The 25099-nt window shown below is 37.5% G+C and overlaps 3 protein-coding genes across 4 annotated transcripts; 2 read left to right on the top strand and 1 right to left on the bottom strand.

Annotated features, from left to right (window-relative positions):
- Nucleotides 1-1438: 1438 nt before the first annotated feature.
- On the bottom strand, nt 1439-5927 carry LOC126377105 (protein SHQ1 homolog). Its single transcript, XM_050024765.1, has one exon. The coding sequence runs from the start codon at nt 5769-5771 to the stop codon at nt 4377-4379; it is 1395 nt and encodes a 464-aa protein (XP_049880722.1). The 5' UTR covers nt 5772-5927; the 3' UTR covers nt 1439-4376.
- Nucleotides 5928-6996: 1069 nt separating this feature from the next.
- Nucleotides 6997-10956, top strand: LOC126376942 (fumarylacetoacetate hydrolase domain-containing protein 2-like). Its single transcript, XM_050024491.1, has 6 exons — nt 6997-7154; nt 9327-9405; nt 9597-9740; nt 10079-10243; nt 10483-10649; nt 10800-10956. Exons 1-6 carry the CDS (start codon nt 6997-6999, stop codon nt 10954-10956), a joined length of 870 nt encoding a protein of 289 aa, XP_049880448.1.
- Nucleotides 9331-23065, top strand: LOC126377151 (fumarylacetoacetate hydrolase domain-containing protein 2-like). 2 transcript variants are annotated; one of them, XM_050024840.1, is made up of 6 exons: nt 11669-12196; nt 14918-14996; nt 15483-15626; nt 17448-17612; nt 21150-21316; nt 21919-23065. In XM_050024840.1, the coding sequence occupies exons 1-6, from the start codon at nt 11910-11912 to the stop codon at nt 22073-22075; spliced, it is 999 nt and encodes a 332-aa protein (XP_049880797.1). In that variant the 5' UTR covers nt 11669-11909; the 3' UTR covers nt 22076-23065. The 2 variants fall into 2 exon arrangements, with proteins under 2 accessions (XP_049880798.1, XP_049880797.1); XM_050024841.1 differs by lacking the exons at nt 11669-12196; nt 14918-14996 and adding an exon at nt 9331-9405.
- The last annotated feature ends 2034 nt before the right edge of the window (nt 23066-25099 follow it).

Here is a 25099-nt window from a genome sequence, read left to right on the forward strand (position 1 = left end):
TCAATTTTTCATTCCAACTAATAATCCTTTTCGACATACATTTAATCATGCCCTTGATCCCTATTGGGGTGGGCAGAACAATGAAGTTAGATGATTGGGTCAAAGGTAAATGATAGAAATGGAATCCCGTGATGATTAAAAACCAATCTCATTTTATTTTTGACAGTCCCCCCTAGCATTATCCCGTTTTTCACAGGGTCCGCTTGCCTAACCTGAATATTTAACAGGTCCGGTTTTTAACAGATGCGACTGCCTGTCTGACCTTCCAACCAACGAAGGGAAAACCAGCCCAATACAGGTTAGGTCACAGACCTCCGGAAATGCATTTCTCGGGAATGTGGGTTTCATCACGATGTTTTCCTTCACCGCTGAGCACGTAGGTAATGATCATTTATGATCCAAACCTGAAAATCACTGCTTAGATCGGATACAAGCCCTCTGTTGGACTTTACCCCAGTGATGTGTCCTTCATATTAAATGGGCGAAAAACTAATGTAAAAACCTTTATTACCTACCTTAGGGGTTAAAATGGCCACATCGAAGCAACTCATCTAAGAAAGCAATTAAGCAATTGACATTTGCGCATATAAAAGTAAGTGCGCAATGCAAACAAATGTCAAATAGTAATATTTCTTTGTACAATATAGCATTTTAACCCTCTTTAGGCAGATAAGCCCCCTCCCCTCCCCTCTCCGATTGATTGAGAGGAGGCCTGTGCCCAGCAGTGGGACGTATATAGGCTATTTATGTTATGTTATGTAGGCAGATAAGATCAGAGTACAAAAAAGAACAATTTCAAAAAGAAAACCATCCAGTGGCCTTGCTCTTGAAGATTTTCTTGAATCTTGAAAGCCTTGCTTCCGAAACATTGTCCGGTTAATTACAGTTCACTTTATATTAAATCTCTTATTTCGGAGTGCCTCATGGCAAAGGCCTCCTCCAATCCTTTCCAATGCTGGCGATCACGCGCCGCTCTTGTCCAGAAAGGGCCCGCAGTCATCTTGATCTCATCGTCCCATCTCCTTTTCGGTCTGCCCCTTTTTCTGGCACCGTCTCGTGGATACCACTGGGTAATTGTCTGGCTCCACTTCTCCACTTTGGATCTTAGCATATGTCCGGTCCATCTCCATTTCTGCTGGTCTATTCTATACGTAGTTAGAACGTCAGTCAGTTTAGTTTTTGTCCTAATTTTTTCACTTTGTATCTTGTCTTCGAGTTTTAGACCAAGCATGCTTCTTTCCATCCGTCTTTGACACTTTGCTAATTTTTCCCTATGCTGTTTGTTTAGGGCCCAAGTTTCGCATCCATATGTCAGACATGGTAGTATACAAGTTCAATGTTCCCAAAGTGGGAATATTCCCACTTTGGGAACATTCCCGGGAACGGCAAGCCACTCTTTACGATGAACCAAATAAAAGATAAAAATAATACACAAAGATTCAGAGTAAATAGTTATTTATTCAGATTTATACAACATTCATAAACTCACGCCTATTTCCCACCGGGGTAAACAGAGACTATGGAGTTCCATTCAATCCTGACATACTTGTCAGATTCAGATTTTTACTATTTTATTATTCAAATTACACAAAGGTATGTAGGTATCTATTCTCTATATCACTACATAATCACAATTAAAAGTAAACTTATTACATAAGTACTAAAAAGCAGATAGGATACTTCTATTGACTATATGAAGTGTCTTATCATGAAAATCTTGTAAGCGCCTTATTGAAAAATCACATTCAGATAAGATTTTTGTCATCTATTTTTTTTTCTTTTTTTTGTCGTTTTAAAGTGCAATAAACCGTTTTATATACTGTTTTATAATAACATAATAAAGGGTTAGTGTGTGTAATGAATTAAATTAAATTATATTTTAAATATTATGTAAAAAGCAATAGTAATTGAATACATTAGTCAGATTTTTGTTAACAAACCCTCGCAACAGACACACTAGTTTCAATCTAGGTAAAAAAAAAATAGTCTCAATTTTTATCCCGAATGAAATTAATTGAATTAAACCGAGATGTTTTGCTGTAGAAAATCACACCAGAATGTGATATTTCCAAAAGGCGCTTTCCAGATTTTTCCTAAGGCGACGCGACGGTATAGATCACCAAATCCAAAAAAAATGGGAAGCAGTTATTGGATGGATGACCATTTAGCAACTGATTAATAATTCAAAATATATCTCCTAAGTAAGAAATAATATTAAGTACTTAAATACATCTTAAATGCGTAGAACAAGTGGACTAAACAAAAGGAGAGTACAGTAACAGTAACTACCAGTATAATTATTAAACACACTGCTCATAACGTCATAATTAATAAACACTGGCCTGCAAAATTAAGTTATTTTTTCTAAACCATACATAAAAGAGATTTAAAATAAAATACGTTTTACAGATAATTTTATATCAACTTTCTTTGTAACTATTAAACTATAAATTCGTTATATTTTAAGTCATTTTTATTATTGTTAGCGATTGCGTAAATCTATTTAAAAAAAAAAAACAAACCGGGCGACGGTGGCGCCACCCCGTGGCTTTTGCCGCGAAGGAGCATTAAGCAGTTGTCATTTAGCGGAAAAAGGCGCGATGGAGTAAAAATAATTACAACAAGGGAGTTCAACAGAGATTATTGTGTTAACGAGAGTACTAGAGTGAATTAGATAAAGTATTTTATAACTGTTTTTATTTGTTTTACTTGTTTAAAGTTTATATTGGCCCCGATTCCTGCAGACATCTCTTAATTTTACTTTAAGTTATACCTGTCATTTTCTTATCCGCCGAAAAGGAAAGGGACGGATGATTGACAGCTCTTAATTTTAGGAAGAATGAGTAAATAAATGAATAATCCGGGCGAATTTTTAGACGGTTGTTTTAGATTTGTGCTTAAAATTGACGTGTGTTCCATAAATTTTATGCTTATCGATTACCCGTCCCTTTCCTTTTCGGCGGATAAGAAAATGACAGATATAACCTAAAATAAAATTAGATGGTATTTACAGGAATTAGCACCAATGTGTACTTAAAAAGTTATTGTAATTTCAAAAGTGTAGTACCTACTTAGTTTTTCAGTCCAGTATGAGTTTACTTGTCTAGAACTTTGAATCCTATACAGCGACAATGATAACATTACAGATAATGCTTAATCTAATATTACCAGGATCTTTTTTTTGCTTTCACTTTATCCCCTACACCTACATTCAATCAATCAATAATTGGGTAGTTTCTGAGTTCAAAGATAAATTATGAAATTCTGATTACTAAATAAAGACAGATCTAAAGGTGACAAAAACGTTTTCCTTTTTCTATTTAGCTTATTTATGAATCTTAATAAAGAAAAATGTAATAATAATTGTGATATTTTGCCACGTTTTCCTATGACATCACAAGTTGCTTTTTCATACAAATTCCATAGCAATTTGGTAATTTAGTAAAAAGTAACTGATTTGACACATCATTTGATGCACTAAAATAAACTTATTATTTGTGCAATAAAGCATTATTATTATTGCTAAACAGCAATTTCTGCCAGACAACCTTAGGCTACATTCTTGTTGTATTATATAATAGGTAGCTATAGCTTAGTTTCTATGCGAACTAGCTTAGTGTTTAAATGGGGATATGAGACTCCCCATTCATAACCCCATGGGAGTCTCATATCCCCATTTAGACGCGGTAAGAACCCATTATTATGTGCTTTAATTATGATAATAACCACGTAAACTCAAAATTTATTATTTTTAATGTTATCTATACACCTATGTTTTTCTACAATATTTGATGTGGTTATAATAAACTATTTTTACTACTTACTTACAGATTATTATATACTTAGGTATTATTTTAGATTTTTTTATACTGGAAATATAAGATTACAACTCTACCAGACCGTACAGCAGTATAACGGAGTATATACTTACTAAACTAGAGTTACATAGCCTGTATAATATAATTTGTAAATTAATCACTAGAGTCCGCGCCGAAAGAAGTCCTGCATCCACGGCGCTAGTGTCGCAATATCCACATATAATTATTATGACTTGTCAATTAGTTCCATTAAATTCCGTGCGCCTTTCGTGACACGCACACTACTATATCCCAATTGGGGTAGTCAGAGGTACATCTATTGCAAGATGAACTAGGTATTCACACCTCACTGACCTATCCGTTAGACCAACACGACGTTTTTAACATACTACAAAAGAAGTACATATATGGTAAATTATTTAGAACAATTCGCCTGTCTTATAAGTAATATTTGTAAGCTTGTGACACCAGACACATTACAACTTCTTTAGCCAACTGTTAGCGCAACCCAATTGTTCACAAGCCCAAAGACAATTCCTAGAATTCCAACCAACACTGTCAAGACGGATCATCATCGGAATCCAGGTCGGAAGACTCATCCGATGAATTGCTGCTCGAATCAGATGACGAAGTGTTGCTTTCATCGTCACTCTCCTCTAAATACGGTCCATTGCTACGTCTCACACCGGGTAAGAGAGTCATAGACGCCATTCTAACAGCCATTTCATTCTCTAGTACATCAGTTTCTTCTTTCTGAACTAATTCCGCTGCAGCTTCCAATTCCTCTAACTCTAAATCCAAATCTTTCTTCGTCACATCTATGTTTATTATATTATTGTATAATTCGTCAAACTCCTCATTTCTACACTTTTGTAGAAACACCAAGTAGTCTTTGATGTATAATTGATTCAAAATGTATCGAGCATCACTACTTGAATTGAACATTTGGTGGATTTCAAGTACGCATTTAATTAAGAATTTCTTTCCTTTCTTCAAGAGGGATACAACATCATTTCTCACTTTTTTACAGAGTTCAAAGTTTCTAAATATGGGATAAATTAAGGCTCGTCTAAAACAAGCTATAAGGACATGTTTTATGTCTTTAAATACACAGAACCAACTAAAGGTTGATGATAGTTTGTTAATAGTCCAACTGGACTCAACAGTACTCTCATTTAGTGTGGTTCTTTTATCATAGCAGTAACCATACAAAATATCTACAAGACCAAATAACACCTGCCTGTACTCAGTTTTATTCAGTAAGTAGTGTTTATTTGGCAACTCTTTTAAAATAGCTACTTCATCATCAGTAAACTCTGCATTTTTATTAAAATCAGAAGCCTCCCAGAACGGTACAGCTGTGAGGTATGGAGCTAGGAGTTCATCATCATAAAGGTCTGCCAAGTAATGGTCTGAGGAAAACTTGTCATCTTCGTGCTGAATCCGTAGGACATGGCGCTCATCCAGAGCTACTTGCTCAGGCACACGTAGCTCAAATATTTGAGGGAACTCACTCCCTATATTTACGAATTCTGTAGTAATTTTATTAGCAAAACCAAACGCATATTTCTTGCTATCATCATCAACCTCTCTATCCTCTATAGTAATGCCATCTTCTTCTAACAGCTCCACTAAACTAGGGTTGATGTCTGGTATATCTCGAGGAGCCAACAGACTGGTGATCATTTCTAAATTCTCAAAGTGTTCGCCGGGAGAATCTTTGTCAAAGGTTAAGTTGAAGTCTCCAGAATCACACACATACGAACCTTTAGATTTGTCATTCTCGACAATCTTTCCGGGCAAACGAAGCCGCAAAAAGTAGGGACTGGATACAAAGAGGAAATTCTCACCATCTACATCTATCTCAGTATCACCAATATTGGTGTAAGGTGCGTGGATCGTAATGAAAACATGGTTTTCATCCTGGCTCAACTTGAAACGTGGAGTCAACATTTTAGTAGAACAACACGCAACATTTATAACTCTTCCTTCTACTTTAAATTTCTCTTATTTTTTTCTCTTGAGTAATTAATTAAATATCATGTATTTTATTCACAATTTCACGTTTTTTATGGTTTTTAAGATCGACAGAATCGTGGTTAATTTTGACAACTGACTGCAGCTGACAGCAGTGACAGCTATTCCTTTTTTAAATAAAATGTCCGTAGGCAAATGGGACGTATCCCATACACCCTATAATAAATGCTCCGAATAAGGATGTGCCCACCACAGCTTTGAATCATCGATAAAAACGATACATTATAATCTCTTGCAAAGAGGCCCACTAACCACTACTGCACATACGTTTAGTCTCGTGTGACCGAAGCTTAATTTTCATGACGTTTTGTAAGTAAACATAATATTTTCAGTGCTTTCAAAATTCCCGTTTAACATTTACAGTCAAACCTGAATGATTAGAATTCCAAGGCAAAAGAGGTAGTCCACTTTCCAAATACCCCGTGTCTTAGATTATACATCAATGATTTCATGTTGCAGGTACGGTATGTGTGAACTGTTGTGATTATTAGTCTCAGCTTTAGTAGGTATGGACCGTTGAGCTAGAGGGCCAAAATTTTATGAGAGAAAGGTTTAGGTATAAGAAGTATTTTTGACAAATTCTACACTACGGTGATTCGCAATTTTTCTTTTTAAATAAAAAGTCGACGCTTTTTTTGTTGCCGAAGGAAGCGTGCCAACTAGCGTTGCAAAAAGAGATGTATATCTATTTGATCATTTAACTCTTTAGTTCATTTAGCTGAGTATAAGAAAGATCAAGTCTCTCAATAAATAGCTCAGAAATGAAGTCACGACTCATATGTATACAGGTGGGCAGCCGTCATATTCCATCAGATTGGGTTATCCGTCAGATAATGACCTCAGTAACCATCTCCCTCTATCAGTCAGACACAAGATTCTACGCGTCTTTATGCTTTAAGGGTAGTTCAGAAATTGGGCCTAATATCTCCCTCCCCTCCTCTCAGCTCTATCTCCTTCCCACCGTTTTATTTGGTAACCCGTTGTAAAACCTTGAACATTCTCCAAAAAAGTTATGCGTCTCCGCACCTTGGGGGTTGTGCAGAAGAGTAGCCTCCCTCTCTTCCACCGTCCCTCTAAACCCCTAATTTAACGGTCTATATACTAAAGCTTTACCAGTTTCTATGTAACACAGAGTAGAAAGATGAAAGTAATTCAGTTCGCATATAATGAGAAGCCTGAAGACGTTCGCGTCGGGTATATCATAGAAGATACTATAATAGATGTAAATAAGGCCGACACATCATTGTCTACTTCATTGCTACAAATTCTGAAGGATGGGGACTTTGACAAGGTGAAAAAGTAAGTAATTCCATGACTTGTTAATTAGATTGTTTACTCTTTTACATGGCTAATTTTATTACACTGGCTTAAGGCATTTGTCCGACGTTGAATTTGTCCAACGAATAATTGAATTGAAATTTGGCTTTTCGTCAACGAGAGCACATCAGTGCCTTTTCTGTTCGGCGCTGACAGACGTCAACGAGCCCCCAACAAGAGGTTATTAATATAATATCATCGAGCACCATCAAGTTATTATCCCGTTTTTGCGGGGTCCGCTTACCCAACGTGAAAATTTGACAGGTCCGGTTATTCACAGAAGCGCCTGCCTATCTGACCTTGCATTTCTCAGGTATGGGAGTTTCATCACGATGTTTTCCTTTACTGCTGAGCTCGTCATAATCATTTATAATCCACTCGGAAACTACTTCGAAAATCCTTTTAGACCTGTGCTGGAATCGAACGTACGACCGCACAATGAGAGTTAATCTTTCTTCTAACTGAGCTACAACGGAATGTATAAAATAGTTTATTTAGAATATAATCGAATTACAGAATCACTTGGCCGGTCCCGCGTCGCTTTCGCGGTAACGTCTGTGATAGGTGTCGCGTGTTTGCAGGGCCTAAAATCAAATGTGCAGAAGCAAATATGCCAGAGGTGAAGTAAGTGGCGTTTACGTTCATAAAAGTATAATAGGTATTAGACGACACTCTTACTGGTACCAATACTACGTAAAGAACGGCAACTTTTCGCTCCCCACCAGCGGGTAAGCTAGGTTTATCTCACACCCCTCCCCCTCAGTTTTATCTTAGTCTTCAATTGTATGCGCGTCAGACGTAACAGATACAGATGCGCGTGTACGATAACGTAAATGTGTTGTGTCTGTGTACAACGAGGTTTTTTGTATGAAATGTCCAAAATAAAAGCTAGTACTACAAAGTCTTCCGTAGATTAAAACATCAGCTCTCGAACCCCTGGGTACCAAAACTGCGCTAAGTTTTGTCGTGTGGGAGAATAATAAGTACGTAGGTTATATGCTGTGGTTCCATTATTATTGGTTCTATGATTGGTGAAGTGATTCTGTGATTCGGTTTAGCTTTTCCTCTTTTATAATAATTTATAACGTGTTATCCGATTTTTTTTCAACGTATGTGAAGGCTTTTAACAGCCAGAAACAAAAAAGTAACTTTTAATAATTTTAGAATCGGACAGCCGCTAGCCATTGCCACATACGATGCGATAATTATACGGCAAGCTTCGACCCATGGACGCAGAGTGTGTTTCCTACTTTCATTAAGTCACGCTTATACCCCAGGACCCCGACACCGGACCCGCCGGCGTGGTCGACGATTTCTTTCATTCAGCGCTTATCGCTGTCGACCCACTACGTTCGATTAATTCGTTCAAATATTTTTCCTCTCAGACGACGCCCTGAGCCGAGGTTCGCGCCCAACTGGGCACCCTCAGGCCTGTTATCTTAAACGTTGTACTGGGTGAGAGCCTTCAGCGCTCCCTATTTGTCCGGCCAAGTAGTTAATGCCATCTGCGGCAAATCTACAATAATCTAAAAATCTCGCGGTATATATCGCATCGCGTATAGTAGGTACAGTCCTGTGCGGAGTCAGTTTACATCTTTTTAGGTAAAGCAAATTTTAATCGAATTACAGAATCGCTTTACCGATCCTAGAGGAATGCGACTTGATTCTTATGGGTGAAGGAATCTTACTAGATCCACCTCCGAAAAAGTATTGTCGGTAAGCGGGACATATGATGAAGTTAGGTATTATACAATTTGATACATATCTCATAGGTATGGATATTGTCCTAACATTAAAAGAAGAAAAATATATGTACCTACATATATATTTACACCTATATAGTAACTGATAAATAAGTCTACATAGCCTATTTTCGCAGTCTTGTAATAAGCACTAGGTATATCGTAGATGAAACCCAAAACTATGTTATCTCGAAATAGTGTATTTTCAGTTGAGATATACGAGACCCACGTCATAAAAAATTCTCGTATAATATTTGTGCACTTATTTGAAACTCGTAGATACCTACAGTTACTACGTTGGAAGTTATCAAATTCAAAGTCGAATCAAGAACGTTTTCTTTAATATTTGCATAAATGAAATGAGTAATCTCAGAATTGATATTATTTTAAATAAAATTATTGTTTTCTGCAGAATCACGCCGCTAAGCCATCTGCCCACCGTGCCTAGATCAGAAGTCACCCTAAAAGCACCCATCACTGGTCAAGACAAGGTAAAATAAGGAAAACACTAATACAAAAGCAATTAAGGTTAATTACAATACCAAATATATTAAAAACATAAAATAAAGAATTAGTACTTCGTATAGAACAGTAACTCTCCGCCTATATAGCAAGAAGTTAAGTCCGCATACTCCAACAAAAATTTCTATTGAGGAAATCTAAATGATTATAATTTTGTCAGGTACTATGCATAGACATGAACTACCTGGACCATTACACAGAGCAGAAGATTGAGCCTCCAGAGGTGCCGATAGCATTCGCCAAGTTTACCAGCTGCATCATAGGGCCGGAGGACGTTGTGCGTTTAAAGACTAACGTCACCACGGTATGTTCACTTATTATTATTACTTTTTACTTGTATTATTATTACCACTAGCTGTGACATAAAATGTGAAGTAGTTTGGTCATCAATCTAACCGATAGAAGAAACTTACGATGCGACGCACATAAAGTCAACACCCGTAATTCCTACTGGAATGGGTAGATCTCTACCTAGTAAAAAATCCTGATCTACAACTGAAATGGGGTCAAAATTTTGCGCAATCATAGTTTCCTGATACATTTTTTGCATGTTTTATTTGCGAGAATTTTAGAGGTTTTTGTCAAAGAATCAATATTGTTTGGCCGATGTTGTTATACATCTTGTTCCATACACTCCTGAAGAAAGTGGATTGGGAAGTGGAACTGTGCCTAGTGATAGGCAAGACCGCACAAGATGTGAGGGCTGAAGACGCATACAAGTACGTGCTAGGCTTCACTGTGGCTCAGGATATCACCGCCAGGGACTGGCAGAAGAAACTGAACGGCGGACAATTCCTGCTTGGCAAGGTATCGCATTTTTATGTAAATGTAAGGATAGCTCAAGTGAGGCCCGGGCCTTGTCACCTTTTCCGTAGGTTTACAATGAGAAGTCCTGACTGCGACTTACTCGTATCTAATTTTACGATAATGTTAAGTACACATTTTGAGATTGCTATATAGACCAATCCATCCAGAAATTGGTCTGGCTGGTTAATAAAAATGGTTTTCGACACTGTGTCAATTCACAAGATACTTTTTTTTTATAGGCAATGGACACCTTTTGCCCGATTGGCCCTTGCATAACAACTATCGACGAAATTGGAGACCCTGAAAACCTTGAGATATTCTGCAGCGTCAACGGAATACTCAAACAGAAGAGCAACACCAAACAACTCGTGCATAAAATACCCGCACTCATTGAACGCCTTTCTAGGTATTTTTTTTACAACACATACACTTTACATTAGCATTATTTAGCGGATAGTTTCGCTTTGTACAGGTAAAATTTACTTAAAGAAACATTTGGTTAAAAGGTAAAAGTCAATTTACTATATTGTACTAAAATATATCCATCTTGTTCCAGTGTAATAACACTTCTCCCCGGCGACATAATACTTACAGGCACCCCCGGGGGACTAGGCATGTATCGCAACCCGCCTGAATACCTCAGACCAGGTGACGTTATACGTAGCGAGATCGAGAAGATCGGCGTTCTCACTACCAGAGTCCAGGAGTTTTAAGTTACACGGAGGAGGTACCTAGGTTATACTGTATCTGAAGTCCATAAATATAAAATCGATATTAAAGTTTCGTGTGTAAACTTGATCCGCTAGGGACGCTGGCGTCCGCTTGTCTGCTTAGTTCTTCTTTGAAAACCCAGATGGCGTTGGAGCATTGTCATATTACTGAGCTTGTTCGTTCTAGGTACTCATACTCACTCACATTTTGATTTGCATCAATAGATGTTACAACACTAAACATCAAACTGACAAATAGCTGTCATATCACTTTATGCTGTCAGCTTAATTATTATTAGTCGGCGGGAAACGGGAACGGGACAGTTGCTTTCTTCATTGAGTAATCTAAATAATTAATACGAAGTGGTGTTTTGTGGTTAATGATCGCATTAAGTTAGTCAGAAGACATTCGCGAGTGTTATTATATTGGAGTATTCAATAAACAAAGTGTATCTGCCTATTTTTGCTTCGTGCCGGGAAGCCGCTTCATAACTCAAAAGTTTATGCGGACTTTTGAGTTAATTCGTTTGGGGTTCGGAGTAGGAGTCTACTCCGAGGGTGGGGGCTTAGGTTTCATCATCATCATTCATCACCTTTCATCATTTTATTAATCATCAAGAAAAAAAATAATACGTAAGACATGGCTGTATGGGCATAGTTCCCTTTGCCTTACACTTCGGGGAAAACCAAAACAAAAAAAAAAAACTAATTATTATTATAATAGGCATAACCTCTTAATTTGTTTACAATTTTTTTTTTCTTATCAATATTATCATAATTTTAAGCGATAACTTTGCGCTATTTTCTTATTTAAGTATCTTATAGACAAAACTGCACAGCGTAGGACCCTAGACATAAATGCGGCACGCGTATTAAAAGTTATAAAATAGTTTACGTAACTGTTTAAATTGCTTTAAATTCGTTGGATATTCGTGTTTGTGACGTACGCCTTGACCATGAACATATCTGTTTTGCTGTCTCGCTCGATAACGTGTATTAAAAGTCGATTTCCAGCGAGGAAAATCGTCAGTAACCAAATATATTTCACGCCGGTTAGAAACTTTTCCGTAACACAAAGTAGAAAGATGAAAGTAATTCAGTTCGCGTATAAACAGAAGCCTGAAGATATTCGCGTCGGGTATATCGTTGGAGATGCTATAGTAGATGTAAATAAGGCCGACCCATCATTGGCTACTTCATTGCTACAAATCCTAAAGGATGGGGACTTTGAGAAGGTGAAAAAGTAAGTTATTCTGTGACTTGTTAATTAGTTTCTTTACTCTTTTACCTATAATGCTAGTTTTATGACACTGGTGGTAGTAGATAAGTACTTTGACCATAGATATACATATTTTTTGTTGTAATTTTTTGGTAACAATGTTAACTTTTTATTGTCATTGTGGGTTTTGTTTGTAATGACATTTGCCCCTGAGACTTAATCTCGTCCCACCTGATAGTATAGCAAGTGATAACAAGTACACAATTCAGTTTGCAGTGCTAAACAAATAATATTTCATTTAGTGATTATTTAGAAGATATAAATGCATGCATACAACTGTCTGGGAACTAATACTAGGCAGTCAAATTACTGAATTGTATAACAATATTTTATGATTCGTTTTTGAGAATATCTATGGTCCTGCGTAGAGGTTTTTCCTGCAGCTTCTTTTCCTCGGCTATACAGGTTGTGAGGAGCTGCAGTTGTTTTAGATGATTGAGACGTTCACTATGTAAAAATTGACAATGTTATGTTACCTACTGAATAAAGATATTTATTAATTGAATATCTAAAGACCAGCTACCTATTATAATTTTGCTTTCACACCCTATAGTAACGTAATATTATACATCAATGGTTACACTTGATAATTTCATAAATATTACATAACGTAACATAAATAGCCTATATATGTCCCACTGCTGGGCACAGGCTTCCTCTCAATCAACCAGAGGGAGTATGGAGCATACTCCACCACGCTGCTCCACTGTGGTTTGGTGGGACCAACGGCATAAATGGCATAAATATCAATTAGGTAAATTTAAATTGAACTGATAGATGCAGATATTTAATTCTTACTGAAAGTTCTCAATCTTCTTAATCTAATAGGCAGGTACCTACTAAAAAACATTGTGTAGGGCAAATCTTATCATCTGAATCTTATCATGTACCTGAGATTTATCTTTAGGTAATACTGAAGTACATAAACTCACGCGTATTTGCCACCGGGGTAAGCAGAGACTATGGAATTCCATTTGCTTCATTCCTGCTTCCTCCACACACACTTATCTTGCTTCCTCCACATACTGGAATACTATAAGGATAAATTCTCTGGTGCCTAATACAGAAGCATTGATACATACACAGACATACATAAATTCACGCCAGTAATCTCTAATAAGGTGGACAGACCCACAAGTATCAGAAAACAACTTGCAACCACTATTGATGTGAAGTCCTAAGATGGATATGAGGAACCAAGGTGACAAGGGATCAGCCTATCGCCCATAACAATATTCCATAATGTTAGAAAGCACACAAACCCCCTGCTTGTTTATACGGCATGTCTGGAAAGACCAGTTGTATTCATTGTTTGTTATTCGCAAAAAACACCTGATTGAAAATTAAAGCAAATCTGTTTTGACTTTTCGTTGCTATTTTTTTCTATCAGGAGTATTTTCATACAATAGATAATTTATCGGGTACGTTAATTAGTCGTGTATAGTTACAGTGACTGATACTATTTATTGTCTTTTGCTTAGTAGCTTCGTAGAAATGTAAAGTAGTTAGAATCGTTAAAAAGGAATTTGTAAGTAAGTATTTACATTGCGGTATAGGTACCCTAAAGTCATCATCATCATCATTAACAGCCTACAGTTCTCCACTGCTGGATATAGGTCACTGAGCTCGGTCCTCGGATTTTCTCCTCCAGCCGCTGCCGACCACCTTATGGATGTCGTCTCTCCATCTAGCCCAAGGGCGTCCTAAACTACGTTTTCCAAGACGCGGCCTCCACTAAAGAACTGAATCTCTTTTCTTGAGTCTCTTTTGTAACTATTTTCTTTTATTTTGGCCCAATAAAGTACCTACCTATATTTGAATTTGTATTTCGAATTTGAGAACTACACGGAAATTACACTTGATATCAACTCAGAATCAAGGTCTGAATCATCCCACCCAGTATTCATTACGATGTCACTAACACCCGGTATACTATGACCCGTTGAGAGGGGGTATATGTGCTGTAGGTACAGATTACTGTTGCAGATAATTAGATTGATAATTAGCCCATCGATTGATGACCTTGAAAATCATGTGTAGTGTCGTTAGTTCCTAGATGCATTAGAAATAATACAACAATCAAAAGTATCCTTTATTACAAAAACAACAAAATAGGTACTCAGACATTTATATTGGAATGAATGAACTGTAGAATAAATTGACAAAGACGGAATTAAATCGATTTTTTTTCTATCTCGGACGGGACTTGAACCCACAGCTCTTGTCAAGCTGCGAGAGTGTTAACCATTACACCACCGGGTCCTCTTCCTGTCCATGCGAAATTCTTTGATCTATGTATCGTCATTAAGCCAACGCAAAAAAAAAAACAATTTAATTTTCTCCTCGTGAGTTTCCCTAAGCACGGTTGAGAGCCACTTATAAAAAATTATCATTATCAGCCGTACGACACCCACTGCTGGGCAAAGGCCTCCCCCAAGGATCTCCACGACGATCGGTCCTGCGCTGCCCGCATCCAGCGGCTTCCCGCGACCTTTACCAGATCGTCGGTCCACCTTGTAGCGGGCCTACCCACTGAGCGTCGTCCGACACGTGGTCGCCATTCTAGAACCTTTCCGCCCCAGCGGCCATCGGTTCTCCTCGCTATGTGTCCTGCCCACTGCCACTTCAGCACTCACTCACAAAACACTTATAAAAAATGTTTACATAAGATTGTGTGTTCTACAGAATCACGTCGCTAAGCCACCTCCCGACCGTACCTAGATCAGAAGTCACTCTGAAAGCACCCATCACTGGTCAAGACAAGGTAAAATAAATAAAAACAACACAAATTCAAAAACATTTCTTTAATATTTTTTGCAATACAAAACAGAGTAGAAGCATAGAAAAAAGTAATTAGTACAACGGAAAAAAAAATACTGTTTGGTGTGTTTTAAAAATATTTTTATAGTTTGTCCATAGTAGCAGTTTCAAAGGTTATTTTTGTGTACCTACCACTCATTATATAAAGAACATTTTAGAATATGAGTGTTAGACTGCGTTTCCATTGACGCGGAGCTGTGCGGAGATGAGCGGAGATGTGCAGAAATCGACCAATCACCGTGACGGAGAGAGTGACAGAGCGTCTTCGTTTTTCGCTCTCTCGAACGCTGTGATTGATCAAATCCGCACATCTCCGCTCTTCTCTGCCCATCTCCGCGTCATTGGAAACCGGGCCTTAGGCCTTCAGCAGAAGCGCATCAACACAGACAAGAGCGTGGCAGACAATTATATAGGCAGTGGCTTTTGGCAGGTACTTTGCATAGGGCTGAACTACCTGGACCACTGCACAGAGCAGAAGATTGAGCCTCCAGAGGTGCCGATGACGTTTGCCAAGTTCACCAGCTGCATCATAGGGCCGGAGGACGTACTGCGCTTGAAGACCAAGGTCACCTCGGTATGTTCATTTGTATTCTTATTAATTAACACCACCTAGTGTTGCCCGATAATCGATTGTAAATAGATTAATAATCGATTATTTTAAAGCCCTAAGTAATCTAAATGTCGATATGCCTATCGATATTATCGATTAATTGTTAGATAAAATCGATTATATCGATACTATCCATTGTAAAATAATTGCAATACTATCGATTTAATCGATTATATTGCAATCATCGATTAATCGATTATTAATCGCCTGCTGTGACATAAAATACGAAGTAGTCTGATGATCAAGCTAACTGATAATAAAAACTGATCATAAGATGCTACACACATAAATTCATGACGATGGCTCAGCGGTTAAGCGTTGTGCTCACAATCCGGATGTCCCGGGTTCGAATCCCGGTGGTGTCATATCACAAAAACTACTTTGTGATTCCTAGTTTGGTTATGACATTACAGGCTGATCACCCGATTGTCCAAAAGTAAGATGATCCGTGCTTCGGACGGCACGTTAAGCTGTTGGTCCCGGCTGCATTAGCAGTCGTTAATAACCACCAATCCGCACTGGGCCCGCGTGGTGGTTTAAGGCCCGATCTCCCTATCTTAATTTACTCCAAGTCTAGCAGATACTTTTTATGTTCCTGTGGTGTTTTTGTAATAACAATAAAAACTCAGATAAATAGGAATAAAGGCTTCATTGTAAAGAAAAACAAATCCTTATCTCTTACTGAAATGGGGTCAAAATTTTGTGCCATGAATCACAGGTCGATCTGACCTCAGCATCGCACAATTAGGGTCAATTATTCCATGAATTGAGCTGGTAATTTATAGTGCGTAGGTGGGAGGAAGATGGAATTATGAGGCCCACGTCTCTTTTATTTTATGGTCATTATATCATACTCGCTGGTACATATTTTGCACGCTTTATTTGCGAGAATTTTAGGGAACATAGTTTTAACGGTTTTTGTCAAAGAATCTACGAGTAACACACCATCAGCTCACGACTATTCCAATGGGGTTCTCTTGAGGTACAGTCTTGAGCAATATAATGTACCCACTTTAGGACTCTGGCGCACTAACATATTTGACATTTAGTGAGACTTACAGTTCAATTTGTCAAAAAAGTTAATGTGACATGGTACCAAAGTGTATACATATTAATGCTCGTGACCGTACATCTATCGCAAGGTGAACTAAGTACCCACACCTCACCGAGCTTTCTGTTAGACCAACGTGATAGGTGGTGATCCGTATCGTCGTCTATCATGATCGAGCAGCGGTGTTACTGAAAACTGCACTTAAGTCGGTCCCCGTTTGAGAAGCAAGCCAGTGCGCCACAGTGTCTCTGAAAGAATCAAAAAAATCTAATACAGACATTGGCCCCGATTCCTGCAGACACCACCTAATTTTACCTTAAGTTATACCTGTCATTTTCTTATCCGCCGAAAAGGAAAGGGACGGATGATTGACAGCTCTTAATTTTAGGAATGAGTAAATGAATGAATAGCCCGGGCGAATCAAAAAGGTATCTCGCTGGTATGCAAACCTTTTGACGTGTGCTGTCAACTAAATTCTGTCGGGTTATTGGCCAATGTAAAATTTTTAGACGGTTGTTTTAGATTTGTGCTTAAAATTGACGTGTGTTCCATAAAATTTATGCTTGTCGATTACCCGTCCCTTTCCTTTTCGGCGGATAAGAAAATGACAGATATAACTTAACATAAAGTTAGATGGTATTTACAGGAATAGCACCATTATAAACTATTACAAATATTATTTGGCTGATGTTGTTCTTTTGTTCTTGTTTCATATACTCTTCTAATCTCCGAAGAAAGTGGATTGGGAAGTGGAACTGTGTCTGGTGATAGGCAAGACCGCGCAAGACGTGAAGGCTGAAGACGCATACAAGTACGTGCTAGGCTTCACTGTGGCTCAGGATATCAGCGCCAGGGACTGGCAGAAGAAGCTGAACGGCGGACAATTCCTGCTTGGCAAGGTATCGCATTTATATCTATAGGCCCATATTCCACCATTTGCTGAGCTGTGTATAAGTCTTCATCACATGTCAATAATGAAAATCTAAAGGTTTGCACCATCTTTACCATCTTTTTTGTAGACTTCTATACAGTGTAATCTTATCTTAACAAGAGAACTTAGAAAGACTTATTTTCAATCAAAACTGCCTTTTTCCAATTGGCTGCTTTTCTTTTTCGTAACTCATCCTTCAGACGGGGTACACTCCGCGTTGCTCCACATTGTATAGCAATTTATCCCGAATTTTAGCTGGACAGTATAGAGATCTGTCAAAATTTAGAATAACTCAACAGTGCTGCTGCCTACATTTCTGTACCGTCGGTGAAAAGTAATACAAGTCCAAAATTCAAGTTTTGAGAAAATCGAGTTTAAAGTTAAAAATCTTCTAGCTCGCGACTTATAAGGAATAATGGAACAGAAGTTAGATGTGTTGATAGGTGATGATGGAAGGTTTCTTTTCTAATATTTAGTTATATTTAGAACCTAAACAGAAATGGTAGAGGATAAAAATAAATTACATGTATCAGTTGACACCAACTTTTATACTGTGTAAATTGATACAAGTCTAGTTATACCTTTTTACACACATAACTATACAAAAGTCATTGTTGATATATCATATTTCAATTAATAATTTTACAGTCTTATTCTACAAAAAACAAAATGTCTTGGAAGAAAGTTTATTTCATAAAGTTGTAGAAAGGCAAAATTCTATTTATTTTCTTTAAAAAGTAAAGAAACGTAACTTATATCAATTGACACAAACGATAAACTATAACGAATTTGTGTCAAGTGGTTTAACATGACTTATTTTTTCGGTTTTATTGTGTAAAATGATACATGTTTTTACGAATTTCTAGTAATAAATACATATAAAGATGGCACACGTATATATAGTGTAAGGTGGCGATAATAAGATATTTTTGTTATGATTTTACTCTCAAAACTCATAAATAACCGGTCAAAACCACCACTGCTGCCCGCTACAAACACATTTTGTCCACTACACTACGCCCCTAATCAAAACCACTTTTTCCACCCCTAACAAATGAAGGTAAGAGAAATCATATTAAGACTGGTCATTAGGAATGTTTCGGGCTAGCCTGGCAGTATGGCCTGAACATAAAGGTGATGTACCTACGTACTTTTAAACCAAAATCACACAAACCGGTAAGTGTTACTTCTTTCCTGCTGAAACTATTTAAAAGATCACAATCACTCACTCATTCCACAATCAAAATCCCTTAGAGTAAAGTAACATTCGATATTTCGAATTATCAAAATTCCCGGTCTAATGTTAAAACGATAAACGGAGTCGAATCAATGTTGACGATAAGAATAGGTAGTGAAAATGAAGATCATTGGTTCACCTCCAAACCCATAGGTTACACAGGGCTATCCTCAGGGTAGGTCTTATCACCTTTACCATGGTCTGTTATGGTTAAGCTAAATGAGCTCGTTTCCGCAAAAATCTACACGTAAGCACACGTGGGGGACTTTCCGCGTATCCTCGCGTATGGACCACTATTGTGAAGTGGGCAAACTTCCCACTATATCATCATCATCCTCCTGCCCTTATCTCACTCTAGGTGGGGTCGGCACAACATGTATGGGCAAATGTCCCATCTTCTTCTTCTTCTGTCGTGTGGATGTGAATTACCAACCCCATCAACCCTGGTGTTAGGGTTATAACTGAGCCGCCATAGGCCCCTGACTTGACTCAATGAATACTCGAATGTCCCATATGTAATGTTATTTTAATGGGCTCAGTTTTCCGCATAAACGCAAGTGGTCCATTATGCGTGCTTTTATTGACTATGTAAGCCTACTAACTCCTTTCAGAAGCTCAAATACCTCCTGGGATTTTTACAAACTTTGTGACCTGGTTTAATAAGGGTCTGTGCCCATGGTGTTGCCAATTATTTATTCTAATCTAATCTATCCTACAAGATCCCACTGCTGTACAAAGGCCTCCCCTTCCTTTTTCCATTTTTCACAGTCCTGTGCGTAATTCTCTCTGAAGTGCGTGCGTAAGAGTTCAGAGTAGTTATTTCGTTTATAAAAAATGAGGTAGCTCGACAAATTTACACCATTCAACGTGTTTGAGAAACTGGTAATCTTCTCTTGAGAAGATGTGGCAGATCCCGATTCTGCCGATGCCGAGCTGGATCCCAGTAGGACCTTAAACCCAAAAGTATGAACGATAATCTACGGCTGTGTAGGTTCAAAAATACCACTACCGGCGCTTGCATCAAAGATCTAACCAGCGTGTATTGAATGGCTTGCATATTAATTGGAGCTCGATAATATTTGGAGCCATTATTTCACGTCTACAACCTCCTTAGCAATGAAGGCAGCGTTCAATCTGCCACCGCTTAACCTGCATGTAATCAACAAAACTATGTAAAACAGCTATGCTTCGAGCTAAGGGAAGGAGACTAACGACAGTTATGACAAATCTCAAATACCTCTTGACTAACCCTGCCATGGTGATAACGACGCCATGATCAGGACCCACAACTTATTGAGGTACTGTAATTAAGTACTACAAGGTGGCTATAGCAGAAAGAGAAAAAACACGGTTTGGTCTGAAGTACTAACTTAACCTATACCCACTCGCACGGTTTGCTGTGGCTCTAGACAAAATGTCTTCCCATAGACAGGTTTATGCGGAGGTCACCCTAGGATACACACTGGTGGCGCATGGAATCGAACTTGTATGTATCATTATACACGACACGTTATTGATATCCAAGATCGTATTTTCTGAAATATTTTGATATATATTAATTTATATTACTTTTCACGAAAAAGTTAATTTGGTGTTTGATGTTACAACTAAAATTATATCAATAAACACGGACCGTGAGAATTCAAGGTTTGCGTGTATTTTAATATATGTTGAGTTGCATTTACTTACACCAAAATATTTAGTGAAAATCTTCATTTCACTTTAATGCAAGTTAAGATGAATTATGTTACACGTGTTATAACAGCATGAATCCTTCACAAACAGTACTTATATCACTGAACACAAAAATTATCTCCGTATTTATAATAGCTACAGTTACGAGAATTAGACAGAAAGAAAGAGAATTTTTTGAACATGAAGTGTGTGCTAATAACTCAAAAGTGATACAACTCGAGTTGTATTACTTTTCACCGACGGTACAGATTTGAACTTTTAGTTTTTATCCGGAGGGTACAGGTCCATACGGACCTGTCCCAGAGATGGAAATTTGGCTAGGTTGTGAGAGTACTGAGGCCGGTGCACTATCTGGTGAGAAAGGATAATGGCGAGACAAGCAAGAGGCTGCTGACCAGATGCTGCAGACCTTGGTGTTACTGATAACAAGAGAGCAACAGTAGTTAATTACAAGATTTTAGGCGGGAGACCTGTGGTATATCTATGTTGTTTGCTTATGGTTTTATGTCATGTCAGATATGATTGATAAAAATGCAAATGCCGTTTTATTGAATATATTACACTTTGTTATAGTCAATGGACACATTTTGCCCGATCGGCCCTTGCATCACGACGATCGACGAGATCGGAGACCCTGCGAACCTTGAGATATCCTGCAGCGTCAACGGAGTGCTCAAACAGAAGAGCAACACCAACCAGCTCGTGCACAAGATGCCCGCACTCATTGAACGGCTTTCCAGGTAATTACTTCATCATTATATCTATCCGGGATCCCCCTCCTGTTGATTGAGGGGAGTTCTGTACCAGTGGGACGTATATAGGCTGTTTAATCTGAATAAGTATGTTATGTTACCGTGTTAGCACAGTTGGAAGAAAGCTTGACTCTCCCTGTAAGGTCACAGGTTTGAATCCAGCACGATGACCAATATATTTTTGACTTCATGTTTGAATCCTAAGGAGCACTGTCCAATTATTTGTAATTTCATCGACGATTTTGTTTTTCGGTAAATTCAAGAAATATCTACTTTTTACTGTACTACCACCCTACAACCCACACGATAAGAAGAAGACTCTACTAAGACTTACACAATAGATAGTTAAAGATATAAAATTATACACATTAAGCCAAAACAGTTTCCACAGATGTATCTAACGTAATTATATTATATTCCATTGCAAATTGCGGTCAACTAGTCTGTAAATTATATTAAATTATCCTATTAGGCCCAAGCATTAAATTAATAGGTACAAAAAGAAACCTCTGTAAACAATCCATCTGTATCTTAGCATTAACATTGTTTTACAGCACTGACAAAGGCATTTACCTTCCATCTTGTTCCAGTGTAATGACGCTTCTCCCCGGCGACATAATACTGACAGGCACCCCCGGGGGAGTCGGCATGTATCGCAACCCGCCTGAATACCTCAGACCAGGTGACGTCATACATAGCGAGATCCAGAAGATCGGCGTACTCACCACCAGAGTCCAGGAGTTTTAAGCTACACTGCTGATAATTGTGGTCTATGGCAGAAGAGGTAGGCTATGCTGGATATCAATATAATTACCGTTAACGCCAAAATATCTTAGAATATTTGGTCTTTTGCAAATATCCAGTTAGAAGTAACTGAATATTAGTAACAACTCTAGGATTAGGAATTCTAGGATATTTTTGCGTTTACGGCAATTATATTGAATTCCAATGTTCGAACTACCCACGTAGTTACTCCTGGAGATACGGATGCCACAAATTGAGCTCTGATCATTACTTCAAAGTATCCAAAGAAAACATATGTAAATGTAAAGAAAAAGCTAAGAAACAAATTGTACAAAAAAATAAGTTAAAATGTATCTGTTATAAATATTTTACAGTAATGTAAGTAAACTTACGGTATAATTATTCTCTAAATTATAAAAAACATTGACGAATGTAATCTTGTCAAACAATGTCAATAGTAAAGCTAGTTTTGGTGTTAGCTAAAGTTTAACCATTACGAAAACTGAGTGGTGATTCAGACCACGATTCTGAGTTGATATCAAGTGGAATTTTCTATCGCAAAAGTATAAATTGAAAATGATTAAAATAACAAAAAAAACATGAATTTTGCGGCGGATAATTCCACTTGATATTAACTCGGAATCATGAGCTGAATCATCCTCCTCGGTATTCGGTACGAGATGTTCAGTAGCGGCCCTAGGGTGGTTATAAATAAAAGTCCGAACTGGATGGGTATCTTCTATTATTATTTAAAAAATTCCACTTGATATCACTCAGAACCATGGTCTGAATCACCCCTCAAAGTTTTTGTTACGATTTCACTAACACCCTGTATATTTTATACCCTTTTTGTTAGTTATTTATAAGCTAATATTGTTAATATCAAACATTTTTGACTGGTTTAAATAATTGTTTAATAGTTTTTATACAATAATTAGATACTCAACGCGCGAATAAGGTGCAACTTTTAATATATTGTTATTACAAAAATAATGTTTGTTTAATTTATGAATTAAGCAAAAGTAGATGGCCTAATCAAAGCCGTTAAATATAGCTTGAATTATATAACAGCTGTTAGAATGATTATAGACGTAATATAATCATCATCAATAATATATGGGCTGGCCCTGATTTCTGCTAACACCTAATTTTATTTTAAGTTATACCTGTCACTTTCTTATCTGCCGAAAAGGAAAGAGACGTATGGTTGACAGTTGTTAATTTTAAAATGAATGAGTGAATGAATCATCTCGCTGATGTCCTACCCGTTTGACGTCAACTTATTTTTTTTTTGGTTATTGGTCAATTAAAAATTTTGAGAGGGTTATTTAAAGTTCTGCCTAAAATTGACGTGTTTTACAAATTTTATGCCTGTCGCGCTGTCGATTACCCGTCTCTTTCTTTTTCGGTGGAAAAAAATGACAGGTATAACTTAAAATAAAATTAGTTGGTGTGTACTGAAATCGGCACCGCTGACTAAAGCAGATACCACCTAATTTTATTTTAAGTTGTATGGCTCTGTGATTTTCTTATCTGACGTATGAAAAATGAATGAACTTCTCAAAGTTTTACATAGGCTAGTAATGGGCCGAAATCTTAAGCAACTCTTTAAAAACTAGTGTATAACCCTACCTATGAATCAAGCAGTGAATTGAAGTACGTTGTTGTTACATGAGCCATGTTAAACGTTTTAGCGGCTCAAAACGAAGCATATAGTTCAAGTACCAGCCAATCGTCCATTTTGTATCGGATGTATGCAGCACAAATTGGGCCATATTCAGTCAGTTACAAATTCGTCCCGCATTGTCAAAAGGATGCATCATCTCAAGATTCTACATTCAAATTGTCCAACTAGCTATTCTGAACGCTGATTGGCGAATAGCCCGGGCAATTGAACCAATAGCCGTCTTCCGTTGTTCACAGGAAGAACCGCTTGCGCCGTCCCTTTCATAGACTATTAAATTTAATGCAGTCAAGGGGAGTTTTATTGAGTTAAGTGGTATACGGGCTGACTGTAACGACTCTATAGAGCTACTCTGTGTTCGGAGTTATAACAGATTTATTCCAAAATAGACACAAATACCAGACCCACAGACCAGACCTACGGGGTATAACGTAGAACCCTTGCCCAGGGATGCGGGTGAAGACCTCAACGGTTGCAGACCTTCAATCTCAGTAGATCCATTCTCCAGATCCATTATAGATCTAGTGTGATTTTTTTTTCTCAGTAGATCCCATTTTTAACAGGGAGGATCTACTGGCAAGTCTTTTTCTCGCTAGATCCGTTACAAAATTCAGAGATTGTACTGTATCTATCATCATCTGTGTGAATTTGTTTTGTATGTTGTGTGCAATAAAGTATATTTGATTTGATTTGATTTTCAAAGATTTTCATGTATAGGGCTACTGAGAAATTTCTTTCTCACTAGATCTAGTCAGGGATCTTTAGGGAAGTTTCTGTTGCAGTAGATCAAATGTTTTGATATTAAAAAATTTTGGATGAATGACTACTACTATAGAATCTGGTGTGTGTATGGGTTACGCCATCGCACTAATAATAGCATAGAAGGCTGGAACCACAATATCAATACAAATATTAACAAACACGAAGTGCAGTTTTTACAGATACTGCACATTATACATCAAGAATCATCACTGACTTCACTCAATTGACCGTTGGGAAAGATATAAGAAAAGGTCATCACCTAAACGCCGCAAAATAAGCGTCCAAAATGATGATTGCATTTTATTCGCACAAATGCAGCTCTTAAATGGCGAAATTGGCATTGGCCACTTTCTGGGAAAATTACGCAAATAATTAAATCTCATTTTTAAAATTGATTTGGGTTTCATTTCATTCGTTCTATCTAGTGACACTGAACAGAATCAATAGATCCAATCAATTTAAACATATTTTTGTAATAGATCTATTTCCAATAAAAATTCTCATTAGATCAAGTTTAACATAAAATAGATCTACTAAGAAAAAAAATTCACACTAGATCTATGATGGATCTGGAGAATGGA

This window comes from Pectinophora gossypiella, chromosome 22 (genome assembly GCF_024362695.1).
Source record: "Pectinophora gossypiella chromosome 22, ilPecGoss1.1, whole genome shotgun sequence".
In the NCBI taxonomy this organism is placed as follows: Eukaryota; Metazoa; Arthropoda; class Insecta; order Lepidoptera; family Gelechiidae; genus Pectinophora; species Pectinophora gossypiella.